Consider the following 27,230-nt stretch of genomic DNA (forward strand, 5'->3'; position numbering starts at 1 on the left):
TTTTATTATATTTTTGACCCGCTTTTTCTCTTTCCTCGCCGTTTTTCTTTTTTGTCTTTCGATTTTCGTCATTTTCTCTCCCATTTTGCCTTTTTCCATAGTTAATTTTTCCAGTTTTTGTTTTCTCCATTTTCTGTCATATTTTCCCGGTTTTGGTCTATATTTCTCATTTTTCCCGTGTGACCTCTCCTCCCTGTTTTTCTCGTGTCCTGTGTCGGTTTTCTATTTTCTCTCTTATTTTTTCCCTTTTGGTTTCTCTTGTTTTTTATTCCAGATCTTGTTCTCGTTTTTTCTCAGTCTCAGTTTTCTCCCTTTTTTTTGTGTCCTGAATTTCTTCTGTTCCGGTTTTGTCTTTTTTCCCGTTTTTCCCCGTTTCTTCTGTATACCTATGTCGTTTTTTGTCGTTTTCTTATCAGTTTCGATTTTTTTCCTTTTTGCGGTCACGCTTTCCTTCGTGCTCTTTTCCGTTCTTTCTCCTTCAGTCTCATTTTTCCTTTTCTGCTTCTTTTTCTGGAAAGCAGCAGGAGACGGATTACCGACGGAACTAGGACCATCTCTAGTTTCATCGGTAATCCATCTGTGAATATGCTGACTGTTTTTATTAATGAGACATGAATATTTGAATATAATAAAATACATATTCAGGAAAACCGAATTTTCAGCCATAAACTCAGGAACAACAAATAATGTAATCATGAAAATTTTATCATTAAAAGATTAGAAAGTTACAAACAAGAAAACATACTATAAAAAATTCCATGTGACAGAACATGGTTTTTTGACTTTTTATTTGGTCGGCCAACTCCATTTTTCTAAATCTCTCCTAGGGGGCTTAGCCCCCCTAGTTCCATCAATGGTTTTCCACGCCACCACTTAACTTGAAATTGGATTTGATATCGGACTTGAAATTATACTTGAAGTTGGACTTGAAATCGAAGCTGAAATTAGACTTGAAATGGATAGGATAGGATAGGATATCGGGTGTTATCTGGCTACCAAGATATTAAAAGGTTTCCACTTGTGCAACCTGTTATCTCGCTACTGTGAAGTTGGAAAGATTGTCAGTGTTCACTACGACTACCATAAACTTACTTTTGCTGCCTTGACTGTGAGACCTGCTAATTGGGAACTTTTGAAGAGTTCATCTAATTTGCTCTGCTTATCGATTCGGTATTGTGTGAGCAAGACAATAGGCCGTATGAATAAAAGTTTGCTTTACTTCTTCCATAAAATTTCACGGGAAAACAAAGGAAACTGTTTTATTTATACGGTCTAATGTCATCGGCTAGGTCGAAGTCATTCTAACTGTCAATAGCTCCAACTAGTAACTCATCCATAACGATGAGAAACAGCAGCGGTAATAATATGCAGTCCTGTTTTACACCAGAAGTAAACCAGCGTGGAACAAAACGCCGTTGTGCCACATCTTGCACGAGAACGGCCCACACTGAGGCTTGATGAGATGGACTAGTTTATCTGGAACTCCTCTACGCCCAAGTGCGCCTAAGAGTCGGTCAAACGCTTTTACAAAGTAAACAAACACCAGTAGAATAGAGTCATGCAATATATTGCGGAGCGTTGCGATATATTCTGCACAGGATGGCTAGCACGCAATCCAACTTGTTGCCGCCGAAGAGTACCGTCGATTTTCTCCCGGACGGCGGTTTCCCATATATTGCTGAACAGCTGAGGCATCGTCTAGGCTGACAAATATGGGTCCGTTTTGAGCATCTCGGTTGAAATGAAATCTATCTCTGTCGCTCTGTTGAACTTCATACTTTTGATTGCGACTTATATTTCGTCCAACGATGGCGTCTCAGTGTTGACAAAATTAATACGATGAATTATTGGCATCTCGCGCTGTTGCTTGGCCGCGGTTTTTCTTTCGTTTATCGATTCCCAGGGCTGCACGTGTCCCTGGGTTCAGAAATAATCTAACTCCTCTTTCTTTTCCTCTCTCGAGTAACATTTTCACCTCGTTAGCCAGAGTAGAGCAAAACTTTCCTGGACAAGGTCTTGTGTTCGTCAGTAGCTGGTCAACGAACCTCGCTCAGCGTTTATCAGCCTGGATTTAAAGCTTCAGTTGGCTGGGTTCCCTTGTAAGTTAAGCCAGCTTGCCATGTTTCGATTTGTGTCCGTATTTTCACGCTGTTTCATGTTCATTCTTTGCCAGCCTTGGGTAGCTGCCCTGGGTAAATCAAAACTCGCGTCTCGAACGAGCCAAACCACAAGCTTTAGTTAATTTACATACATACATAGTTGTAAATTGTTCCAGTTCGGACATTTAACCTTAGATCAATAATTCGATAGCTAAATATGAAATCTTGAATAGGACGACACCTCATAAGATTTTAAATACCTCTTAGGACAATAGCATTTTTTCGGAAGCATCGAAGTAAATGACTTCATGTGAGATTCAATGATTTTTTCAATCATTATATTTTGCAACTTGCGATTCTACTCGTATGGACTATTAAATTTACATCAAAAGCAAACGATTCGGATTGTTTTAAACACTAACTAATCATTCAGTTTTGACTTCAGCGCGGTAATGCATTCATTTGCAATAATTAGCAATAAATCCACTAAGGCTTGATTTCTCACCACATTTTTAAACTAGTAGAAATTATGTTCAAACCAGAAATAGCGCTTTACCTTCGGAATTCACAATTATAACTTGGTTATAGTCTATTGAATTTGCATTTTCTCTGAAAAACTAAAACATTTTCTCAATCGCATGATTTAAAGTTATCGACTTGAGTGAAGTTGCCATCAATATGCGTCAGGATTAGTGCCACTTTGGAGTTGGGACGAAAAAAAAGGTGACGGACGACGAAGGTTAGCGGGCAACATGGCTTTAACAAATACACGAATTATATAGACGATGGTTACCACAGCTATGAGGAATCATTCCCATTCGGTCGTACCCGGTGGTTTGGAGGTTAAGTCGAGCAACACTCGAGAAATACCGCTTAGATTGCTGATTTCATCAACCATTTTTTGTAGAACCTTAAAAAGAAATGTTAATAAAAATTAATTTTACTGACTAAAAGAATGACTTGACTTTTTTTTTAACATACCGGTAACGGCAATCGGTCCGAACCCGGTACCGCGGGTACACCCGTCATAAAGTCGTTCGTTATAAAAGGTCTTAAAACAACAGACCGCTGGCAGGATGGCGTTTTTGGCGCAGGATCACGATCAAAATGCACGGGAATCAAAACAACTGGCATTTGCGATATTTTCCGGGTGCATTCATTTTCCAGCAAAATCTACAAGAGAAGCATTTTATAAAAAATTAATTAAATCTTTCAATGCAGATAAAGGCTGTGTCCAGTTTACCCTATTCGCGATACTATCAGCTTGTCGGATTTGCGCTACTACATTTTGCGTCAGCAGCGTGTGGGTGATATCTTGTACAGGGTATTTCACCGCATCGCCAAAGATATAGCACACCCTATTTACGTTATGCAGTATTCGCGGAATCAGTTTTGCTAGGAACATCATATCCTGCCAGTTTGGTTGGTCTTTACTGCTGAGTCCTACCGCATAACTATAAGATCGCCTGTCACCTACAAAACAATTCGAAAAAAGAAAAAAAAATGGCCGCTTGGTAACAGACACAATGCTAGTGTCACGTACCTTGGACTCCAACGCTTCGAATAGGCAGTAAAGTTGCGTTCAAATTCATGTTGCTGGATATACGGTAGAGGGTTTTTTGTTCCTCTCTGGTTGTCGTGCCAGAAACACGATTTAAAAGCGCATGTGTTTGTTCCAGCTTGTTTTTGTAATCTACTATTACTTTAGCTATAACCTAAAATGATATAAATATTAGTGTGAGGAGCACTGAAAGTAAAAAAGATGTACCTGTGTTTCAGAATAGTCTTTCATATAAGCTTCTTCCGCACAAAGTACTCGAATTGCGAGACCAGGGCCAGGAAATGGGTGCCTTTCGATTAAGTGTGCCGGTAGCCCCAACTCGTAACCCAGCTGTCGAACTTCGTCCTTATGAAAGTCCTGCAGCGGTTCAATAACTCGCCCGGCGTTTCGAAGCTGTCGAATCAATTCTGTGTCGTTGTGGTGTGTTTTAATCGTGTCTGCTGTTGAGCTAACCATAGCTGACGCTGATTCAATCAAATCTGGGCGAAGGGTGCCCTGGGCGAGAAACACTTCCTCGGCATTCAGGTTCATATCCTTCAATATTTCGCTCGAAACTTTAACGAACACATCACCGATTATTTTGCGCTTATCCTCCGGGTTTATAGTCTGACAAAGCATCGGTGTATCTTGATTGTAAAGCGATCCGGGGACCTTGATTGTAGTTGAACCACGCGAGAATTGGAAAAATGCATCCTTCACTAGCAAATCAACACCGACTTCGCGAAGGGACTTTTCGACAGCAGCGCTCTCATTCTTGCGCATAAAACCTGAAATAATCAATTGAATCAGTTGATCATCAGACAACTTTAACGCACCACCTACCATTATCGATATGAACCGCTAGTACTTGTTCAGGCTTCAAGGCATGTCGAAGAAGCGCTGCACAAACTGTCGAATCTACACCACCACTTACCAGCATCTGCAAAAAAAAACAAGCAACATATCTCTTTGTCAATGGGCAATCTCAGCTTCGAATCAAAATATCTTAATTAACTCAATTCTTATCTTTTCATCATTTTCGGTATCATTTGCTTACCAAAACTTTATTGGTCCCAACGCGTTCTTTGATGTACTGAATGCAATCTTCCCGTCGGCTTCGAATAGTGAAATTCGGTGATAATCCACAAATATTTACTAGAAAGTTGGACAGCATCTGCTTGCCATTCAATGTTAGATCCACCTGCGAAGGAACGAAGCAAATGTTCATACCGTGCCTTCAAATTGGATCAATACGCATACCTCGGGATGAAACTGAACACCATAAATCCGCAATTGTTCATTATAGATAGCGGCAACAATCCTGTTGGAAGAATACGCGCTCACTTTCAATTTGGCTCCAAGTCTATCGATGCTATCACTATGTGTTAGAAGAACCGTTTGCACTTGTTGAAGACCGCTAAAGGAATACAGAAAATATACTGAATTATGAATTGCACTCTCAGCCATATTAATACGAAATGTTGACATGTATTTGTATCAGACAAATTTCATGCGGCCAAAATCCGTATATGATCAATTCTGTAATGCCACTCCTTTTACTTTATTGGAAGGTATTTCGTATCGTTGATTCGGTCGAGTAGTATTTAATTCGGTTAAAACCAAGCAACTCTCTGAAAAACCAGATTTAATGCTGTCTAAACCTGCTTTTTACGCAAAATGTGGAAACATTTGTCATTAAATGATATTGAGAGTCTCTGAATAACAATAATTTATTGATAGAGATCGTCACAAGAAGCCCACCGACTCAAAACGTACGATATTGTCAATCTAATAGGAAGCAGTGATCAACAACTGTTTGTATAGGCAGAAAATGTGTTACAACGTGTAGCTTCCAAACTGACACTTTATGCATTAGAAGATGTTCGTAGTAACTTTGTTGCTTTTGGAGGTTTGTATCAAGAGTTACCGCATACTTTACATGGTAATCCTTTTCTTATACCTCCTGGGATATATTTAAATTTTACCGGAGCGAGTTTCACAACTCACTTGAACAAAGGGCATGATGTCTCCACTTCCACGGTGTGTTCGCCATCTTCTCGAATATCCTTCTTTTGCACAGTACCTCCAAACTCTTTATTGATGATTTGCATTCCATAGCAAATACCTGCAATCAAAATAACAACTTTTATTCTAAGCAGCAAATGAACAATAATGGAAGTACTATACCTAGAATAGGCAAGCCAATTTTGAAAATATCCGGGTCGTAAACAGGTGCATCATCATCGTAGATTGAATTGGGCCCTCCAGAGATAATGATGGCGCGACAGCCAGAGTCTTTTAATTGTTGAGCGGATGTATCCAAGGGCAAAATTTCGGACCTTATCTGCAGCTCTCGTACTTTACGGTCGATTACCTGAAACATGAAGTTGATTAAATTTGGGATTATTTAAATATTTTAAATAAATTTACCTTTCCATACTGTGCTCCGGCATCCAAGATTACCACTCGCTCTCCATGTATTGCGCCATTCTCTGACGGGCCAGCCGATTTATTTAGCGTACTCATCTCTTGGTTGTTGCAACACTGGCAGAAAAATATCAATTAAAGAAATTATTAGTTTGATTGCACAACCGCTGCAGCTGTTTTGATTTCAATCACATCTTATCAACAAATATAGGAAAAAGCCATAGCTGTGCCTGCCTTACAGAAAATATTCTTCGATACAAAGACGTCATCAGGCTCTTTTAATAAGCTATCTAGCAATTTTCAAATTACTCGTAAGTCTATCCAGATTCTCATATATAATACAAACTAAAAAATTAAACATTTGCGGCCATTTAAATTCCAGCACAGGGGATAACCTTTTGTTTTGAGAAACAATCAAACCACATTTATATTATGCAGGTGGAGTTCATGATTCATTTAGACTGCAGCCATATAGAAATAAGATTATGTGATTTTCTATGCAGGAGTCCGAACACTGTTTCAATCAGCAAAAACGGTGGAATTCATAATTACACGAAAGAAAAAGCGCAAGAACATCCACAGCCGTGAGATCCGTTCAAGGCTCACTACGGGTTGCAGATCACCACACGTATTTATTAGTTCTTGGTAATAACTTTTGCAAAGAAAATTGCTCAAGTACGGGAAACTCCTGTGGACACTGACTCAACAATCAACTCAATCTATTATTCACTGTTTGCATGAACTCTCGCTTGAAGCAACAGTTTTTATTTTTCCACTAAATTGGAAATTTCAGTATATAATTGAATTCAAAATGCGTCAGAAATAAACCTCAGCACTGCCTTTGAGGCCGGATCCAAATCTATCTTCTATGCTGCTACAGTTGTTTTCCTCGCCGCTTTATCTTTTTTGGTTGGTTACACACTCTATTTCAGACAGTCCATAGATTCTTGTGTGTGTATAGTGTGACATATTTGCATGTCATCTAACTTTTACTCACACAGGAATAAAAACTGTCAAAAACCGGCAATTTTCATCGGTGATTAAATGTTAATCTATCCTAATAAATTTCCAACATGAATTCCTATGCTAATTATACAAAATTTGTGTACATATTTTAGAATTGCAACAAAGAAATGCGATGCTGAGTAGCAGGGATGGCTCGATCACTTTGACTCAATTTTGATTCATTTAAGAGTACCGTCTTAGCCGAGCAAAATTTGACATAGATATATATGAGACATTTATAGAACAAGTTAATATCTACAATTTTACCAAATTAAGTTTTGCTGTATCTTTTGTAGTTACAGCGCTACAATGCTAGTAGCTCTTTAGTGACTAAATGAACGTTCATTTAGTTAATAGAGGTACTAGCATTGTAGCACCGTAAATACGAAAGATACAGCAAAATATTATTCAGCAAAAATGTAGTTCTACAAATGTCTCATATATCACATCGTCAAATTTTGCTCGGCTGAGATGGTTCTGTACAAATGAATCAAAATTGAGTCAAAGTGACCGAACCATCCTCGCTGAGTAGCGACTCGATTAATTCGTTATCGTAGATTACAACCCCCATACATGTACGCATAGTTAGGGCGCGTCATTCGAGCCGAGAGCTGCGCCCAATACCTTTTGCCAATTTGATTCGACGCGTTTGCACGGTTTGCACACAGCCGAGCATGTTTAAATGCAATAGTCCAATATACGGAAACCGTTTTGCAACTTTTGCACCTTAAAGGTCATTATAGAGTGAACAAAATTTTGCAGGTTTTATTAAAAACCAAAACATAAAATATTATTTATTATTATTATTATTATTGGCACAACTGACAAGCTATTCAGAAAATGTATTCAAATCATTTTTTGAAATTTGTGCAGTATTAAAAAATTATTTATTAAACAGTTTGTGCATCAATCCCAGCCGAAACCTCAATTGGAAATATTTCGCATACTTTCCTATCCCTCAGTTTTAATGCTGACAAAATAAATATTCCAAGTTCGACTCTGTTAGGTTAGCCCGAATGAATCGACTTGCTTCGTGCAGAAAAAATTGCCAATTATCACAGCAAATAGCTGTATTACCTTTTTAATTGTTAAACCACTTCTAGCGATGATTCAAGAGAAGATTTCGCAAGCGATTTATCAACTTCCGGCCAAGATTTCTTCTCACAACACTTATCTTTTACACGAGTAGGGGTAAAACACTTTCTGTACAAACTAGGCTGGAATATCGAAACTTATGGATCAACTGAAGAAAACACAAGCTTCTATTGCTCTAGCAAAACACGGACGCGGAACTACATACGTCTTTTACTACAAAAAGTGCAGAATAACAAGACAAACTAAATAATTTGCATGCTCCAAAAATGCACACTGCAGCACATTGAAGTAATCCAATACTTTAGATTATCAGGTAAGCATTTTCCAGTGGCGTGGTAAATGGGTCCAATTACAGGCAAATTTTAGGAATTTACCAAGGGGTCTTCAGTAAGGCGTACAAGTGCATAGTAATCAGAGATTACTTTGTAATTTCTTACGAGTGAATAACACACACTGAGAAAACTTTTCGTATAGTTTCTATTTGTCCCACATATCCAGCTTTCCACGAGCGATAATGGCGGATATTGAGCACAAGTGGCCACAATCTTTTGACATGCATTGGAGGAGCGTCGAGTTCGCCCTGACGGAATTACTATGGATACATTCATGATTGTTTGTTGTTCGAATGTGAAAATGTAAACATTGTTCAATTTTGCAGATCAGCTAATGAGAACATAATTGAAAGGACAAGTTTTATGGATTGTGGCTTTGCAGTTTTCGCAAATTTCAGGGATGTCCAAATATGCAACGGAAAGTTTCTTATCAAGTCGAGACGCTGTTCGAGAGCAAACTTGACAACGGCTCGACCAACATTAAGTTAATGTTTGCGTTAATGTGTAATGTTTCGAATGTTTAATTCGCACGATTGTAAAAAGTATCCTGAGCCGGTGCATCCAGAAAATTATGGCCATAAACCACTACAAACGTTTGAATCAGTTCGGTAATGTTCCACTTCTGCTGATCTGCAAAATGAAACAATGTTTACATTTTTACACTCGAACAACAAACAATCATGAATGTATCCATAGTAACTCCGTCAGGGCGAACTCGACGCTCCTCCAATGAATGTCAAAAGATTGTGCCCACTTGTGCTCAATATCCGCCATTATCGCTCGTGGAAAGCTGGATAGATTATTGCAATAGAGCTTTCTGACAGCTCAAGCACCCACACTAGCGAACACGAAATACGCGTGTATATACATGATGTTTACCTCATTTTGGGGAACAGCTGATGCTGGAGGAACAAACCGAAAAATAGCGATTAAAAATAAAAATAGCGACTCTATACTATACTTTGTGCTGGAGTTACATAGGCTCCATACAGAGTAAACGCGACACGACTTCGCTCACATTTGTTTAAATACGCAGCCCCGCTTCCGGCGAAAAAGTGCTGTGTATTTAAATGAATGTGAGCGAAGTCGCGACGCGTCGCTGTCGCGTTTACTCTGGCGGTACCCATAACACAACAACAAACTTTTGCTGTCAGCCGATTTGCGAAATTCTATGATTTGACAATATGTGTGCTGTGAGCCGAAAGAAAACTTGGTAGAAATTTGTAAAGCCACTTTAACACCCTTAAGCAGACTTAAAGTAGTTTGAAAGCTGTGAGCTTAATGAAAGCTTCCACTCTACATTTTAACACCTTTAAGCAGCCGTAAAACGGTTTGATGTTTATGGCTGTCTAGAAGCAGATTGTTTAGCAGAAACATCCGCTACTAATCTTTTTTATCAGCTTTTGGGATAGAACTGGTTTGAAAAACTTAAAGCAGCTTAAACATCGCTTATTTAAACACCATTTGAATGCTTACTTTATGCAGATTTGATCGCCTTAAACCAATCCGTAAACAGCCATTGCTCTTGCAATTCAGCTACCGTTGTTACTTGGGGTGATCATATTGAATTTTTAGTAATCACGAGTGTATGATTAGCAAAAATTAATGCTAATCAACTGAGAGAGAGGAGCCAACTGAGATTGTTTTTGTGAGTCGAACTGTCAGTGGAAACCGGGCTAGCTTGATTGAATAATGAAACGGGGGTAGTATTTATTTGCGACGAAATTTCAAACCCTTCGCAAACTTGACTTAATTAAACGGTACTTTTTGAATTAGCTGTATTAAATATAAGAAGAAGAAAACGAAAATAATCAATGTGTCACCGAGCTGAGCTGCCCATGCCCTGGTAATCAATAAGCATTAGTATAAGCAGTAAATCAATCGTCTATTAGCATCCCTGGCGTTTTATACTGCAGGTTGCTGTTTATCAGCCTTTTGACTGCATAACTGTTGTAAATTGGCATCCACAATTCTATTTAAATTCTTCTTGTCGGTAACAAGCTGCAAATAAGCATTATCAGCACTATAAGAGGTCTAGCAGTAAAGTAACCGCTTCCCAAGTAACAACCGTAGCTGAATTGTAAGAGCAATGGCTGTTTACGAGTTGGTTAAGGCGATCAAAGCTGCATAAAGTAAGCGCTCAAATGGTATTTAAATAAGCGATGTTTAAGCTACTTTAAGTTTTTCAAACCAGTTCTCTCCCAAAATCGGATAAACAAGCTTAATAGCAGATTTTTCTGCTAAACAATCTGCTTCTAAACAGCCATAAACATCAAACTGTTTCACAGCTGCTTAAAGGTGTTAAAGTGTAGAGTGGAAGATTTCATTAGACTCACAGCTTTCAACTACTTTAAGGCTGCTTAAGAGTGTTAAAGTGGCTTTACAAGCTTCTATCAAGTTTTCTTTCGGCTCACAGCACACATAATGCCAGATCATAGAATTTCGCAGTCCGGCTGACAGCTAAAGTTTGTCAGTTATCGACATTATCGACTGCTTCACGCTAGGCGGGCCAGGCTTCAGGCGTAAAGATATTCTCACTGTCTGTTCTGCAGATGCAAATGGGGCGGATCATACGGTGAGTGCTTATGGATCAAAAGATGGCGGGTTCAATTCCCGGAAAAAAAGACATGCATTTTTAATTAGCTGCTTTACTTATAAGAATTAAAGTTATTCGAAATAAAAAATATCGCGTTCGACAATGTTCACGGCAAAATAAAAATGTCGCGTCGCGCGTTCCATTTTTTTAATTTAAAAATAGATTTTCTTTTGGCTGCATAAAGGTTGATGAGACGTTGATTAAGCGGCTGGAAGAGCATATTGCAAAACTATTTCTCGTTCTAAAAATAGAATTGACAGCATTGCGCAATTTGGCTATTTAAAAGCGCGCATAAACAACAATTAAGTGAATTAAGTGAAGCTTGATAAAATCACCAGATTTAGATGTTTAAGAGCTGAAAAAAGGTTTTTATATCTAAACCTAAACCATAGTTCAGCCACAGGTTGAATAAAATCAGCTATAAAAGCGTTTGATCAGTAGAATCAATATATATAGAATGCCAGTGTCGCTGTTTTTCTACAGGACTCATTGTGGTAAACATGATGCTAACAATCTGTATCAAGTCTGTGAATCGGGAGCTTCATTGTCAAAGTTGCTCATTGTTATTTATCTGTTCTTTATCTGTGAGCTGGTTGATGCTGTCATCAGTGCGCTCATCGCTGTGTTTTCATGCCAGCGAAATGTTTTTAAACGTTCTTTTTCTTTCGTCCGGATTAATTGAATCCCACAACTCCGCCCTGAAATTGTTACTTGGGTTATTTTGCCAAAATGGCATTTAAGTAGCATTTAGGCACAGAGAACAGATTAACAGGCTCGAAGGAAGTAATCGATTTTTTGTGTGTAAAATCAGTATAATCAATATATATAGAATGCCAGTGTCGCTGGTGTTTCATGGATATTTTGGTGGCAAACATGTTGCTGGTTCGTTTCTTGAATGCGGGAACTACATTGTCAAATGGCCCAATAGAAAATTTTCCTGCCGATGAAATACCCCAAAACGATCAAATCTGGTGGTTTATCCTACATGATTCACGGAAAAGCAGAACGATTTTTTATTGGGTTGCCTTTTTAGTTTGACAATCAGATTCCCGTTTCGAATCGATCACTCACACATATGCGCATACAATGTAAATACATAATTTTCAAATGTGTGATGTTTACCACGAGCACTGCAGCGACACTGGCATTCTATATATATTGATTCTACTGTAAAATCTGTCGGTAGCGCCCTCCAGAAATAGTTTACCAAACGCATCAAAAAATATCCATGTACCTTTATCAATATTTCTTTGTGCTGGAGTTACATAGCAGCGTTGGCAGCGACATCAAGGTTTATAGTTTGCCACTTACTGCGCGAGGGGTGCTCTATTGAAGGATTACTCGTAGATTACATAAAAACCTTTTACACACTTTTAGCACAGAGAACAGATTAACAGGCTCGAAGGAAGTAATCGATTTTTTGTGTGTAAAATCTGTCGGTAGCGCCCTCCAGAAATAGTTTGCCAAACGCATCAAAAATATCCATGTACCTTTATCAATATTTCTTTGTGCTGGAGTTACATAGCAGCGTTGGCAGCGACATCAAGGTTTAGTTTGCCATTTACTGCGCGAGGGGTGCTCTATTGAAGTATTACTCGTAGATTACATAAAAACCTTTTACACACTTTTAGTCAATTACCTGGTAGTCTGTTCTCTGTGATTTAGGGCAACTTAAATGCTTATTGGCTTGCGCGTCTTGGATACGGGAACAACATTGTCAAATTGCCCAATAGTAAATTTTCCAGCCGACGAAACACCCCAAAACGACCAAATCAGGTGATTTATCCTACGTGGTTTACGGAAAAGCAGAAGGATTTTTTTTGGGATGCCTTTTTAGTTTGACAATCAGATTCCCGTTTCGAATCGATCACTCACACATATGCGCATAAAATGTAAATACATAATTTTCAAATGTGTGATGTTTATCACTAGCACTGCAGCGATCAGCGACACTGGCATTCTGTATAATTATATTGATTCAATTGTGGCTTCTCTTTCGCTCAGGTAATCAATAATCAAAAGTAACTTTTTGCAAAAGTGCGTTGTAATCATAATTGTTGGAAACCCCTTGCTGTACTATGAAATTGATGCATGTTTTCCGCACCTTTCTAATGTTTGGCTTTGTGCAGTAACACGCAAACCACGCAACCGGCAAAAACCGAATGGTCTTACAACCACTTGTTCAACGCTGTCTTGCTTTCTTGTTTATGTGCGTAGCCTTTATTCGTAGAATATTCCATATTGTGTAGCCTGTGTAGTTATTATTTATTAGAGCTATAGATTTTTGTACGTGCACACCGTAAAACGTTGGCCAAGATCCAAAATTCTGAAAATTTTGATTGTTCGTTGAACTGATTGAGCTGAGCTGCATTTGTGCTGCAGTCACCGATTACATATCAGTTTTATGACTGACTGGTATTGTTCGTGAAAACCGGAAACATGTTGCCTATCCGTAGAATTACATCGATTGCACCGCCAGCCATTCGGTAAGTATAACTTATCTATTAAGATATCGTTTGAACGTAAAGCTAATTCCGTAGTTCAAGAATACATTAGAGCTTTTATTTCCTCGAAAACGTGATACTAAACTGTAATTCCGTTATTTTAAAAGTACTTAATATTGAGATTGAGACTTCAAAATTGTTAAAAAATCGGACAAGTTTTTTGTTAAAAAATTGACAATAATTATATTTCCAAGGTTATCTTATCAGTCCTTGGTTACGTCGCTATTTTTGCGGCATGTTTCAGAATTAATGAGCAAATATGTAACAAATTTTTGTTTCAAATAAGTATTGAAACCTGGAAAACTTTAAAAAAATTATCATTCGTTTTAACCACTAAAGAACCTGTCATATATGTAAACTTCAATTACGTAACTCACAACCTCAAATGTTTGCATAACTGTGCAGGTTACCATACTTTTTTTTGTCTAGAATTTTTAAATGGTTTTTACAATTCTTTTTTTTTAATAATTTTTATGATGTGGGATTATGTTAAAAATTGAAATTAGCATTGTAGACAAGGCAATAGCAATGCCCAATTATTTCCATAAATAGAATTGTAAGAGTTTTCTACAATCTTAGTTACGTTAGAAATATATTAAATTTATTGGGAGATTCAAGAAACTAATAAGAAAGTGTCGAACATATTAATCGATTTTTCTGTCACGTGATAGGAAAATAAGAAAATATAAATGCAACATGTAAAAGAGCAGCTATGGTTCCTTCGTTTTATCTTTGGATCCAAATTGGGGGATCTCTATATATCAGAGATCTTAAGTCATTATAATCCGGGGAACATTGAAATCACGAATTAAACCTTATACGCGGAGACATACTGGGTTAATCACAGTGGGTACTCAAACGTCACAGTCGAAATCACGTCACGTCGAAATAGTCACAGTTAATAAACAAAAATTACCAATAGATATCCGTTTTTGAACAAACAGAAATTTATCGCCAAAAAAACTAATAAAAATGAAAACCAGTTAAAAGCAAAAGTAAACTGTCTGTTGTGTGGCAACACCCAATTTTTCTATTCAATTTGTTTTAAAGCAGCACAATCAGTTTGGTATCAAAAAGATATTCGGATGTTTGAATTTACAGAATATAAAACCAAATCGTCTCTAATGCAACGTACACAATGACATTTGATGCATTATAGATTTGCTCGCATGTGCTCGGGAGAGCTGGGTTCCGGAGCTGGAAAGGGAGGCGGTGGTGGCGGCTCTATTCGCGAAGCTGGTGGTTCCTTTGGTAAAATGGAAGTTGCTCACGAGGAAGAATTTTTCTATAAACAGGTAAAATTTACCCAGCCTAATATTTTTCCCTAAAATTGTATTGCTTGAATACGTGTTTTAGCGTCAAGAACAATTGCACAAGTTGAAGGAAAAACTAATTGGAAAGAAAGATTTTCATGCCGAATCCATCAAGCATCACGAAGAAGCGATTGCCCGTCATAGGCAGGCTATTGAAGCGCTGAAGAAGGAATAAATTATCTTCTCTAAGCTGTGCATGAATTTTGTGAATTGTGAGCAAAGCATTTTTTATGTGTGAGAAAATATAGCTCGTTTAGAAATCGCAATTTTCGTTTTTTCTTAAATCTCATAATTCAATTGATGTAAAATAAAGCATGCCATGCGTAAATCAAATAAATAGACAATAGGTTAGGATACTGTATAGAAAATGTAGTGCTGAAAAATTTTCCCTGACAAGGTCACGGTCGTTAAATAAAATAGACAAACAACATTACAACAACAACATGTTTATCGTTTTTGAAGGTTTTTGTAGGATACGATTCTAACTTATTTTTATCTCATTTAGCAACAACTAAATATTGTTTGTCTCTATTTAGGAGAACCTTCTTTGAGAATTTCTAAAGTTGATATATTTCGATCAAATTTAAGGAGGCAGCGACGTAAATATCGAATATCCGAAACGAATTAGTTAAGTTCGGGATAACTCGAAACTGAAAATAATAAGCAGGCTGGTTTGCTCAGCAAATGAACGTTCATTTAGTCACTAATAAGGTACTAGCATTATAGCACCGTAAATACAAAAGATACTGTAAAACTTTGTTCAGCAAAATTGTAGATAATACCTAACTAGTTCTACAAATGTCCCATATATAACTTTGTCAAATTTTGCTCGGCTGAGACGGTACTGTCAAATGAATCAAAATTGAGTCAAAGTGAACGAACCAGCCCTGTTAATAAGTGATTTCAGACTTTGTCGGATCAACACATGAAGCGTAATAAAGCATTGCACGCAGATGTCAGTGCGTTTTTTTCGTCCCATGTTTGACGGTGTTGTGGGGTTTGTTTTGATTACTTATTCGCAAGACCCAGAAGCAAAAATGACAAAAATAGATGTTATGCAGAACTGCTATCATTTTTCTGCTTCGGAAAAGTCGGGCATTTCCGATTTCCACAAACAAGTGGTACGAATTACAAGTAATAAACCCACTAGCAATAAATTTAGGTTACAAAGGGAATCAAAACAAACCACACAAAAACTTCAAACCAGAGTTGAGGTTAGGCACCGTGCAAAGGTTTATTAGGCTAATATGTACAACGGCGTTTTGATAGCAGTTCGGCACAATAAACAGTAATATTTTATATTCGGAAATGTCATGAAGCATCAAATTCACAAAGTATTAATTGTTCTGTAGAAATTAACATGCAGAAATTAGCTCTCCGAAAGAACATATTAGGATATCTTACTTTGAATTGCTGATAGTAGTAAACGTAATGAACAGTTCCACGTGAAATAGGTAATTAACAAAATTTGAACCTTTCTGATGTGGCAGAAGGAAGCCAGATGCAGGAAACGCGGTACCACAGACCACAGAAGAAGGCCAGGATGGTAACTGCCTCCTATTAAATGTATCAAGATTGGTAAGAATGCAACGAACGGCTGACTCATTCCGCCCCATCACAGATCGCTTGCCAGACAACGTATTTTTAGTAACGGAAGAATCCGTTCATTTTCAGGAACTGCAAATTTGGAGGCGACTTCCTGTCCTGGCATTGGTCTGATGTCGGCCTTGATGTAGGTTTCATCATTCTTCACAATGCAGAACGTTGTTGTGAGCCACTTCCTGTACAGCTTCCTTCCATGAGTTTTAGCCACCGTGTTCTGTTTGTCACTCCAGTTCGATGCATTCCAAACTTTGTACACGTCATTTCAGCCTTCAGGTTTTTAGGACGATTTCGCATGGAATTGCTCTAATACGGAAGACATGATGTATTGCGCGCCATGAAGTATTCCACCACGCTCACATATAAAGATTTTTTGACCTTAGCTGGGGTCCTCGCTGAGGCTGTTTGCAGTAGGAAAAATATCAACAACATCAAATTTCAAACTCCCGGATGCTCTCCTCCATTCTTTGCTCCCTTCTCATTCCTCCCTTCTCATTCCTATACATAAACGAGCCCCAACTAATGTCATTCTCGTTAGTGACGAAACCGCAAATTACTTCATTCGTCTATGGGATTCGCAGCACTTATTTTTAGTCGCATAGAGCCGGTTCTGGGTTACTCGTCGCCAATTCGTTGAGCGTCTCGACAGTTCAACACACACAAGACGGCTTCAACCTAGTCGAGCCATCTAGCACGTTGGGCCCCTCTATTCCTGGTGCCGGTTGGTTTCTTGAAAAGAACGTACTTCATTGCATAGTCGCCTGGCATCCTTGCGACCTGGGTAGGCCACCATAGTTTCCCAACTTTCCCCAGGTGTATGATGATCATGTCTCCAAGCAGTACCTGCAGCTCGTGGTTCACACGTCTACGCCACTCTCTGCTTTCCGTTTGCATTCCGTCAAAAATAATCCGCAACACCTTTCGTTGAAATAAGGCTTACGGTTTCATTGAAATTTTGATATATAGACCAAAAATATAGGGAGAGCAATGACAGGTGGGATTTTAACCCATAATCTTTCGGTTGGTACCCGAAGGATTTTTGCATTAGGCTTCCGTCCGTTCCCGCCTATATTAGATGCTATATATTCAATTTTGTTCTCCCAATCCTATCATTCCTTTTATTCATTTCATGATGGTACGGCCAAAAAGCTTGGCGTAGACGGCCGTTCTATAGCACTCTAACCTGAGAACGATAACTGACTATCTGCTCGGCGGTAGAAACAAAGGACAGTTATCTAAAAATATTTACCGTCGGTGAGGAAGCGTGTGGTACTTATATGGAAGGATAGAATTAGGAGAACCAAATTGGATCGTTTCATCCATGCTTCAATCGAAATGCGCTAAAAATTTGGTTGATATAGCCATTCATTGGAGATAAGGATGGTTGTAGCGAAAAAAGGAACCAATATAGGCATTAGGACTAATAATGGCGCCCCCATCTATCTAATATAAGCGGGAACGGACGGTAGTTCAATGCAAAAAGTTTTCAGGTACCAATCGAAAGATTGTGAATTGAAAGCCCACCCGTCATTGCACACCCGATATATTTTTGGTCTATATATCGAAATTTTCCAGTTCATTCAATTTATCGTTCTTCGCACCATACGCTTCTTCACTTCTCAAAAAATGAGTTTTACGTTCGACTGCGTACAGTCAGTGACAAGTACAAACCAAAAAATAGTAAAAAGCGCTTGATATCCGGTAATTAGTTAAACAACTGATAAATTAGTTCAACAAAAATATTTGTTGGGTAACCACTTTTAGTAACTGAACTGTTCATTGCCATCAATAGCCACTGTCCATGGCAACCGAACGTTGTTTTCTCTAAAGCCTCTACGTACCTTGTATTTGGTTTTTGGCGTATTGATTTGTACCCAATCCTCCGCTTTAGGTCTGGTGTGAATAACCTCCGCTGTCCCAAACTTTCTAGTAAATGATTTCAAGGTCGTTTGAGAAAGCTACTTTTACCGAAGATCGTTCCTCTCGTTTCGATGCCAGATCGTCCGATCACACTCTCAACAGCGATGTTAAATAACAAGCAGGACAGTCCATCCTCTTGCCGCTGCCCTAAAGTTCTAAAGCATAGTTCTACTGGGAGTAGGTCCTCTCCGGCGGCTCTATTAATCTTCAGCTGTTACTGTTCAGTGTTACCAGAATTCTGTGAAACTTGGTGGATGTAAAGACTTTGTCTAAAAAAGTTATTTTGTATACTAGATTTTTAGGCAGTTGGTCTCGAGATACAGCACTGTTCTAACATGCCAGTTGCCGCATGTTCGAATCTAGACTGGGAACAACTTAGTGTCAATAGCACCGCAGCACTAGGCCCTGTGCACTGAAGAGTTCGCTGCGAAGTCTGTCGAGGTAAAATTCCGTTGGAATATAGCGTCAAGATTTTACAACATACTAGGGTAAATCTCACACACGACGAAAAATATTGACATAAGCTGGAGTGCAAGGCTGTTCTGCTCATTTTGCACCAATTTTACTTATTTAATAGTACCGCCACAGCCAGAAGAAAATTTGATAAAGTTTTCTATGAAGTATTTATAGAGCTAATTATTATCTTTCAAGTTGCTAAACTAAGTATTGCTCTATCTTTTGTATTTACGGCATACTACCGGTTTATACTCGTTGGTGTACAAAGAGCGTTCTTTGCCAAGAAACATTGTTGTTGTATAGCAGCTTATCAAGCGCTTGTTTCATTGGTTTAGCCACAAAATAGTTGAATAAGCCACTCTTAAACAAAAATGTTTGTTAGGTTGTGTATCACTCTAGACCGCGTGTGTGTCGTAATTTCAAATGATAGAGGAGAGCAATACCCAATTCAACAATTTTGAGATAATTATAAGCTCTAAGTGCCCCATAAAAAACTTTTTCAAATTTAGCATGATACGGCCAAATAAGTAAAAATTGGAGCACAAAGAGCAAGACAGTCCTAGGTGGGGACATCGCTGAAGTTGTTTGCAGTAAAAGTAATACTAATAATATTAAGAGGACATAAACGACTAAAAATTTTGAGAAAATCATTATTTTTTTATTACAGATTTTGATTCTGCAATCTTTTTCGTTTATTTTGATACTAAATTTGTAACGATCCGACCACGGGAAGTGGCCGAAAAACGATCATACATATAAGCATTCCAGTGCGGCGTGGAACAGCTTCGGCGGAATAAAACGCCGCTCCTGAAAAACCACGATTTTCAAACTTTATGTTCCTTTTTCTCAGAAACTGCACAACATATTGGAACAAACTTTTTTTTTGTTTTGTTGGTATTAGCTTGGCAAAGACTTTTATAACTTTTGAGGTTTGTAAACGAAACACAGCCAGAGAAAAAAGAAAAAGAAAACAAAATTCAATTTTTCAGGCATCTTTTCTTCTTCTTTTTCGTTAAACACCAAATACTCGGTATACGCGCTTCCTCTTCTCCACTCAGTCCTGCACAAGCTGCTTAAGCTCAAGATGGAGTCTATCCTGTTAGTGTCGTTCCCGTGGATTTCTCACTTACTTTTTCCAAAATTTATCCAGATCAACATGAATTCTTTATAAAATGAAATGGTTGATTTTTTATTTAAATAAATTATTACTACCAATAGTTGAATATTTCAAAACTGTATTCATAGTAAGATTTGAGTATGCTAGTTTTACTTTTTACAAATTCGCAAGACATCTTTCTGTTTCGGCCTTGATATCATCAATTAGTTTCTTGCGATTCGTAAGCTTATCGTCAAGGCAAGTGGTATAGGTTAGTTTTTTACTTTCCAGTGCCGTCCTGAAGTCAACCAGTGCATCATCGAATTCCGGAACGGCATCATTGACGTGGTATTTCAAAGTTCCAATGGCATCGACGATTGACTGCGGATTGCTGATGATGTTTCTCTGCTTGAAAACTTCCAGTAGACTGTACTTGTTGATCGCTGTTTCATCCTCATGGAAGCGACCATACACCGTTGCAATTACATCATTCAGCGATTCGTCCAGAACCTTAATGCAATCGCTAAAATCGTTTCCGGTCCAACCCATAATACCTTCGAGCATAAGGGCATTGTTATCCCAGCACCATGGATGCACCGATTCTGCGTAGGCTAACGTTTCCAATTCCTCATCGAGAATGATCTGTAGAGACTTAGTTTTAACCTCGAACACGCTGTGATAGAAATCGTTCAAAGTGTTGGAAGCTTTTTGTTTGGCCTCGGAAATTTTCAAAATTGCTGAGTCCTGTGCGTACTGAAAGTCCGGTATCGTAGCACGCAATTTTTCCAGAGCACTCAAAGAGTTCTGCCGCTGAACAGATAGGTTGGCGTTCTGCAGGGAAATATTTGATGCTATTAAGGGAGATTACTTTAGGCAAATAATTTTATACTTACAGCAAAAGCCACAAACAGTAGGATTGCGAGGATCTTCATTTTTTGTGCTTGGTATTGTGCTTGGTGGTCTATCCGAATGGCTTGATGTAATGATAGATTTCAAGTGCTTATATAGTCGAAAATCATTAGATCTCCGTTATAAAAGAGCGATTAGCTTATCAGTAGCGAATTTTTATGACATTTTGTCCATCGAATCATCAATTTCGGAATTGTTGAAGTATCGTTGCGGTTTCTTTAATATAATTGTAACTCATTTTATAATAGCATTGTCATCGTTTATGTATCATATTTTATTTATTTATTTACTTTTTTAATGTATCATATGTTTCCAACTGTGGTTATAACAGGAACGTATCATGTTTAACATTCGACCTTACAACTCAATTGCAAATTATTTTTGAAGCTTTTGTCACCCCCTCCCCCTTTAAAACTTTCTTTAAAAACTAGTGCATAAAATCAATTGGAGTTCTACAGCCTAAAGAATTGAAAATCCGCTGCGAATCACGCAATAATGGGAGCCAAATTTAAACGTATGCGAACCCTCCCAGATTTCTCCCTTTTAGATTTAATTTTAAGTCCATCTTCAACTAGAAATTCAATTTCATTTTTAATTTCAATTTTAATTCTATTTCAAGTCGAATTTCATGTCTGATTTCAAGAAAAAATTCAATTTACATTTTGGATATTATTTTAAGTCTAATTTTATGTCCCATCTCAAGTCATGTGTGTACCGAATTTCAAGTTCAATTTTCGTGTCCAATTTAACTATAATTTCAAGATCCATATAAAGTCCAACTTATCTTGCTTCTAGTCTAATTCGTTTAAATTTAAGTCCAATTTCATGCTAATTTCAAGTAAAAGTCCAATTTTAAATAGAATTTAATGAAATTTCAAGTCCAATTTTATGTCCTATTTGAATTCCTTTTTCATGAGTAATTTCAAGTCCAATTTGAAATCTAAATTTGAGTCCAACTTCGAGTTCAATGGTTCAATTTATAGTCCAACTTCCAGTTCAATAGGAAGTAAAGCTTCTAGTACAATTTGGTGTAAAATTAAGTCCAATTTTATATGTTTGATGTTTGATCAATTTGAATTTGAAGTCTAAATTCTGGATTATTCTTTAAGTAAAAAGAGAGAGGGCTACGAAGGTCAAAGTTCTGCTTCTGTTCACCAAGAAAAATGATAGCCAATCCAACGTTGGATACACTAGAGTTAATCGCGTAGATTGGCGAATCTCCCCATATCCAGTCATAGTAACCAACCTTCAGTTGATTCCATACGAGCAGCAACTATTTTGTGGACAAGACTGTGTGACAGCTGGTTTTGTTTGTAATGTTAAATGTTATCCCAAGGAACAATTTTTGCTTAATAAACGTTTAGATAAGTAAAAAGAAAAATACATATGTAAATAGTATTTATTTTATTTTGTGGGTTTCATTATTTTCAATCTCTATTGTTGTATTCAGATTATCATGCTTGCTTATTGCGGGATTATGACAAGTGTGGAATTTCGTCAATTTGAACGTCAGACTTTTTGATCTCGCTTTTGTCAACCATCCCGACCGTATATATCTCATCACTTCGCCATCTGCGCTGTTATCAGTGGTTAACACGCACCGTTTATTTTACTACTGAATGAGAACACTGACAATTTTATCTCAGTTGATGATCGAGACGATGGTCTCATTCCTGACTTTCGTGCGTACGATTACAGCAAACTAAACAATACATTGGGTTGGTAAACGGCTGAATAATGCATTGGTGTAGCAGGCTTTGCAAAGCCGCCACCACGAAAAATACTCTAGCACGGAACGAAGAACGGACTGGATTCGGACTCGAACAATCGGAATAAACCTACGCGACGAAAAAGGACGATGTATTGGAAACTCGGGACGTGGAACTGCCGATCTCTCAACTTTCAAGGGTGCACTCGACTACTCTTCGACGTATTGAAGAGCCGCAAGTTCGACGTCGTAGCGCTGCAGGAGGTGTGGTGGAAGAACTCAACGATACGTACTTTTAGAGATGGACTTACCAGCTACCAGAGCTGCGGCAACACACACGGGCTGAGTACAGCTTTCATAGTGATGGGCGAGATGCGGAAACGGGTGATTGGGTGGTGGCCAATTAATCCTCAAATGTGCAGGTTGAGAATCAAGAGTCGGTTCTTCAATATGAGCATCATCAACGCGCACAGTCCTCACCTCAGAAGTACCGACCACGACAAAGATGAATTCTGCGCGCAGTTGGAGAGTGAATACGACCGCTGCCCAAAACATGATATCAAGATCATCATCGGGTATTTCAATGTTCAGGTCGGCCAGGAGGGGGAATACAAATTGGTGATTGGAGGGTTCAGCGCACATGGGCAGACCAATGATATGGGTCTAAGACTTATCGACTTTGCCGCCCTCTAGAACGGCCATGTTCTGGACGTAGTACCTTTTTCCAGCACAAAATCTTACACAACACAAGTACACCTGGAGTTCATCAAATCAGACAGAATCACAGATCGACCACGTGTTGATCGACAGTCGGCACTTTTCAGACATTATCGACGTCAGATCCTATCAAATGAGGATGAGGAGAACGTGCTGCTCAAGCCCCAAGTACTGGTACCTGATACCAGATTCTATCGAAGCCCTAAAGTTGACTAGGACCACTACCTAGTGATGGGTCCAAAACTGTCCGTTGCGAACAACATTCGGTATCGACATTTTTCCGACCGACGATCGTGAGGTGACCGATAGGTGGAAGCAGCCCTTCGATGAAAACCTGAATGGCGTCCAGGTGGAGAACCATGGCTATTAAAAGGGCGAAAAGTGCTGTCTCAAATCATTTTCCGCCGACTACCACCTATTGCGAACAGATTTGTGGGAACTTTTTAAGCCGGCTTCGTCGAAGGTCGGTCTACAACGGATCAAATATTACACTGCGGCAGATCCTCCAAGAGGGTCGTGAATACAGAGTTCCCACGCACCATTTGTTCGTTGACTTGAAAGCCGCATATGATACCATCGACCGGAAAGAGCTATAGAAAATCATGGACGAGAACAGCTTTCACAGGAAGCTCAGCAAACTGATTAAATCTACGATGGATGGTACACAGTGCTGTGTTCGGATTTCGGGTGGATTGTCAAGTTCATTCGATTCACACAGAGGGCTTCGTCAAAGTGAAGGTCTCTCATGCCTACCGCTCAACATAGCGCTACAAGGTGTTATGAACCGAGCGGATATTAACACGCAGGGCACGATCTTCAACAAATCTTGTCAATTCGTGTGCAAACGATGACATGGATATTATCGGCAGAATATCTGTGGCTGAACTGTACACCAGACTAAAGCGCGAAGCAGAAAAGATTGGGTTAAAGGTAAATACGTCTAAAACAAAGTACATACTGGCCAGCGGAACCGAGGCCGACCGACGCTGTTTGGGCAGTAATATAACGATCAACGGCGATGAGTTTGAGGTAGGCGACGAATTTATCTACCTTGGCTCACCGGTATCGGCGGACAGTGATACCAGCCGTGCTCTCCCAAATGTATTAAGAAATAAATGAATGGTCCCTAAGTTGCGTCGTCCTTAATATTCGAAAAAACAAACCGAGTAAAAAAGTATTTGAGTGTTGACTGACCTCGTGTTTTGTCTTGACCTTCAATCCGGCATTTAATTAATTTTTATAACGTTAGTTTTTACAATCGACGTAAGAGACGGTAGGAGAAAGTAATGAAACAAAGGTGTTTATAATACCTCAGGCGAGGCAAGACGTGAAGGGGAATGAACGGAAAATTAGATACGGGAGTTATTGAAGCAACGCTTAGAAAGTTGTGTGCCATTCTGCTTTACCCAAGCTGGGGGATTCACGGATCGAACTATGTTATAATCGGAACCAATTATAACCGGATTCGAACCCACTTCTCCTCCCAGGACCTGTGAATCGTAGATATTGGTGAATATTTGAATCTTATTCGGGAGATTGACTACATCAGACGAAGCAAGAGGCACAATTCGTGTCTAAAAATAACTCAACCAGTGTAGTCAACCCCGATGGATTGGGAGGCTCCACAAGCAGAATTTGTTAACAGATTTTCGGCGTGATTGGAGAGCGGTAGGGCCAGAGAGATGTGGAAGCTGCTTCTGAATTTAGTATGTTGATTCTGCTTAACAGCTTCAACTTAACAGAAGACCAAATTTAATTTTTTTGTCAGCTTTTTTCTGTTTTTTTTTTTTGCACGGGCAGCGTTTTATTTGCAAAACTCAAAAGTTAAAAATTATTTAAATGCCAGTTTACTAAACCATAAGCATTCAATTCTGAATCGCAAACTGCTATTAACCTAAATAAGTGCAAAGTATTGATATGGAATGCCAAAGACCAAGCGCGTGAAAATTATTACCCGTATCAGTTGACCACCATTTTTATTACCTTAAAAACTTTTCAAGCTGCAGAACACAAGCAGCGTGGGTTGTTTATCATTGATCTACAGAAAAAAGCTAATAGGAGCGATGAGGTACCAACTACGTTCCGAAAAAGCCATGATAGTAAAAACTGCATGACCATTAATTGTGCAGAGGCAGTTAGTGAGTAGATTTAAATCCATATCTATTTTCTAGCAAACGTTATCTGTGGCCTCAAAAATTCGGATAGACATTTAAAACCATTATCGGTGAAATATGTGCTCTTCGGAAGTCATATAGTACTAATATGATAATCTTAGCTAAATTCCAGGAATCAGATAACACGTGCAGTCGGGCAATTGAACCACATGGATTGCCAAAAGTTCAGTGGCAATTAAACGATGACATACTTCGGATTTCTCAGATACAGGCTGACAATTAATTTACAGTCGATCTTTATCACACATTTATTCGCTTCCTGTTTCAATTTATTGGGTGCTAAATCTTGTTTACATGGCTGCATTTCTTACATATTGATTACAGCTCATCGCATTGGGAATAACCCTTGCGCATAGATAGATTCGGTAATGTTCCTGACATAGCTCATAGTTTACCAGCGAACCGTTTGAACGTATATAACTGTTTATAAATAACTAAGAAATGAACGAGTGTTATAAGCACAACAATATATGGCACGTCTTATTTTGTTTTTGCATCTAGAACTTAAAAAATAAATATATTTGTTTAGAGCAAACGGTACCCGTTTAGGTGGGAAACACACGTGATTTTTTGGTATTCAGTTACATTGAAAATGAGATCAATTGATTACGCCTAACAAACATAGGTCAAACGGAACAAAAATAAATACGTATATAAAAACAAACAAGTACAATAACCTGACTTCGTTAAGCTCAGCGTAACGTTCGGTTTTTCTTCTGTATAACTATTTTAATATTGATATCAAATATTTACTCTATAAGCTAGAATAGTTCTTACTACATTTTGGTTCCACTCACATAAGACCTATTAGTAATAACTTTTTGACTTATTACTGACTTTTGGTTTCATTTACAATGCTACGATGCTTCAAGATTGGTAAAGGATTTCAAAAACTTCAACAAAGAGGAAATGACAGTATTAATCTAAACAGTCGATGTGACGGTCAGCGTACCCAGCAGTTCGTGACTGTTGATCTTCTTACAGGGAAAGTCTACTTCATCTCTACCGCCACGATCATCAGCGTCCGTTTGCTCACTCCTAATGACTGAGTCATTGACGGAATCTGGATGAGAAGTGACAATCGCTTGCAGATTGTTTTCGCTAGAGCTAGAAAATCGAAAAGCAATGTCTTTCGATTGCTTTTTGTCGACGATGTTGTTAATCTCTAAGTTTAGATTTACGCTATTCTTGTTCATGTCCAGGTAGGACACACGTCTGGGTTTTTTGCTGGGTGAATCGTACTCGGTTGGAGACCTACCCGAAATGAAGGATGTTTCGTCTATTGCAAGGTTGGAAAATAGGTTCGGATGGCTGGACGAATTAATGTAGACAGTGGCTGTCGTTGGCGTTGACGACGGTGGATAGACACCATTTAGGAAAACCTTTTTCGGCCGTAGCCGCACGTCGTTTTCATAGCGCAATTTTTGCTCGATGGTTGCTGTTTCGATTAGTGGCCGTGGTGTGTCGTAACTTTGCAGCAGCAGAGCCTTCTTGTCCGCGAGCGGCGACAGGTAGCGGAAACTGTCAACGGTGCTGCTGCCATCCGTGGCGGGTTCGTATTGAGGTGTACTCCAGAGGCTCTCCAGTCGTGCCTGCTCCTCCTTTACGAAGGAAATCTTTGCGCAGTCTGTTTCTGAAATAGGAGAGGTAATTGCGTGCGATTGCGATTGTATTAAAACTTATAACTACAGAAACAAAATTATGGTTTCCGCAATTTTTATAGTTATTCTACCTGCA

At 38.6% G+C, this 27,230-nt stretch overlaps 3 protein-coding genes across 5 annotated transcripts in view; 1 reads left to right on the forward strand and 2 right to left on the reverse strand.

Annotated features, from left to right (window-relative positions):
• Window positions 1–2,450: 2,450 nt before the first annotated feature.
• On the reverse strand, window positions 2,451–8,452 carry LOC128739874 (GMP synthase [glutamine-hydrolyzing]). 3 transcript variants are annotated; one of them, XM_053835376.1, is made up of 12 exons: window positions 8,149–8,452; window positions 6,070–6,183; window positions 5,827–6,013; window positions 5,647–5,764; window positions 4,900–5,056; window positions 4,697–4,840; window positions 4,483–4,579; window positions 3,868–4,427; window positions 3,643–3,814; window positions 3,343–3,572; window positions 3,081–3,272; window positions 2,451–3,009 (listed from the first exon to the last, which is right to left on the reverse strand). In XM_053835376.1, exons 2-12 carry the CDS (start codon window positions 6,163–6,165, stop codon window positions 2,908–2,910), a joined length of 2,055 nt encoding a protein of 684 aa, XP_053691351.1. In that variant the 5' UTR covers window positions 6,166–6,183; window positions 8,149–8,452; the 3' UTR covers window positions 2,451–2,907. The 3 variants fall into 3 exon arrangements, with proteins under 3 accessions (XP_053691351.1, XP_053691352.1, XP_053691350.1); XM_053835377.1 differs by lacking the exon at window positions 8,149–8,452 and adding an exon at window positions 6,895–6,974; XM_053835375.1 differs by lacking the exon at window positions 8,149–8,452 and adding an exon at window positions 6,619–6,872.
• Window positions 8,453–13,296: 4,844 nt separating this feature from the next.
• Window positions 13,297–15,171, forward strand: LOC128743367 (ATPase inhibitor mai-1, mitochondrial-like). The gene is made up of 3 exons (XM_053839923.1): window positions 13,297–13,580; window positions 14,758–14,893; window positions 14,955–15,171. Exons 1-3 carry the CDS (start codon window positions 13,534–13,536, stop codon window positions 15,084–15,086), a joined length of 315 nt encoding a protein of 104 aa, XP_053695898.1. The 5' UTR covers window positions 13,297–13,533; the 3' UTR covers window positions 15,087–15,171.
• An 11,245-nt stretch (window positions 15,172–26,416) lies between these two features.
• The window catches only part of LOC128740361 (uncharacterized), a 42,332-nt gene continuing 41,518 nt past the window's right edge, over window positions 26,417–27,230 (reverse strand). The window contains exon 9 of the mRNA XM_053835899.1: window positions 26,417–27,126. Within this exon, the coding sequence (XP_053691874.1) occupies window positions 26,417–27,126 (710 nt within the window). The remainder of the gene's footprint in view (window positions 27,127–27,230) is intronic.

Source organism: Sabethes cyaneus, chromosome 3 (assembly GCF_943734655.1).
Source record: "Sabethes cyaneus chromosome 3, idSabCyanKW18_F2, whole genome shotgun sequence".
NCBI classification, from domain to species: Eukaryota; Metazoa; Arthropoda; class Insecta; order Diptera; family Culicidae; genus Sabethes; species Sabethes cyaneus.

What these genes read in the sequence shown, in the direction of transcription:
- LOC128743367 (XM_053839923.1), top strand. Translation starts at nt 13,534, where the DNA reads ATGTTGCCTATCCGTAGAATTACATCGATTGCACCGCCAGCCATTCG. An exon ending in ATTGCACCGCCAGCCATTCG is followed by an intron (nt 13,581 to 14,757) that starts GTAAGTATAACT and finishes GATGCATTATAG; the next exon opens with ATTTGCTCGCATGTGCTCGG. An exon ending in AAGAATTTTTCTATAAACAG is followed by an intron (nt 14,894 to 14,954) that starts GTAAAATTTACC and finishes TACGTGTTTTAG; the next exon opens with CGTCAAGAACAATTGCACAA.
- LOC128739874 (XM_053835375.1), bottom strand. Translation starts at nt 6,642, where the DNA reads ATGTTCTTGCGCTTTTTCTTTCGT. An exon ending in AATTGGCTTGCCTATTCTAG is followed by an intron (nt 5,765 to 5,826) that starts GTATAGTACTTC and finishes TTTTGATTGCAG; the next exon opens with GTATTTGCTATGGAATGCAA. An exon ending in GTGTTCAGTTTCATCCCGAG is followed by an intron (nt 4,841 to 4,899) that starts GTATGCGTATTG and finishes GTTCCTTCGCAG; the next exon opens with GTGGATCTAACATTGAATGG.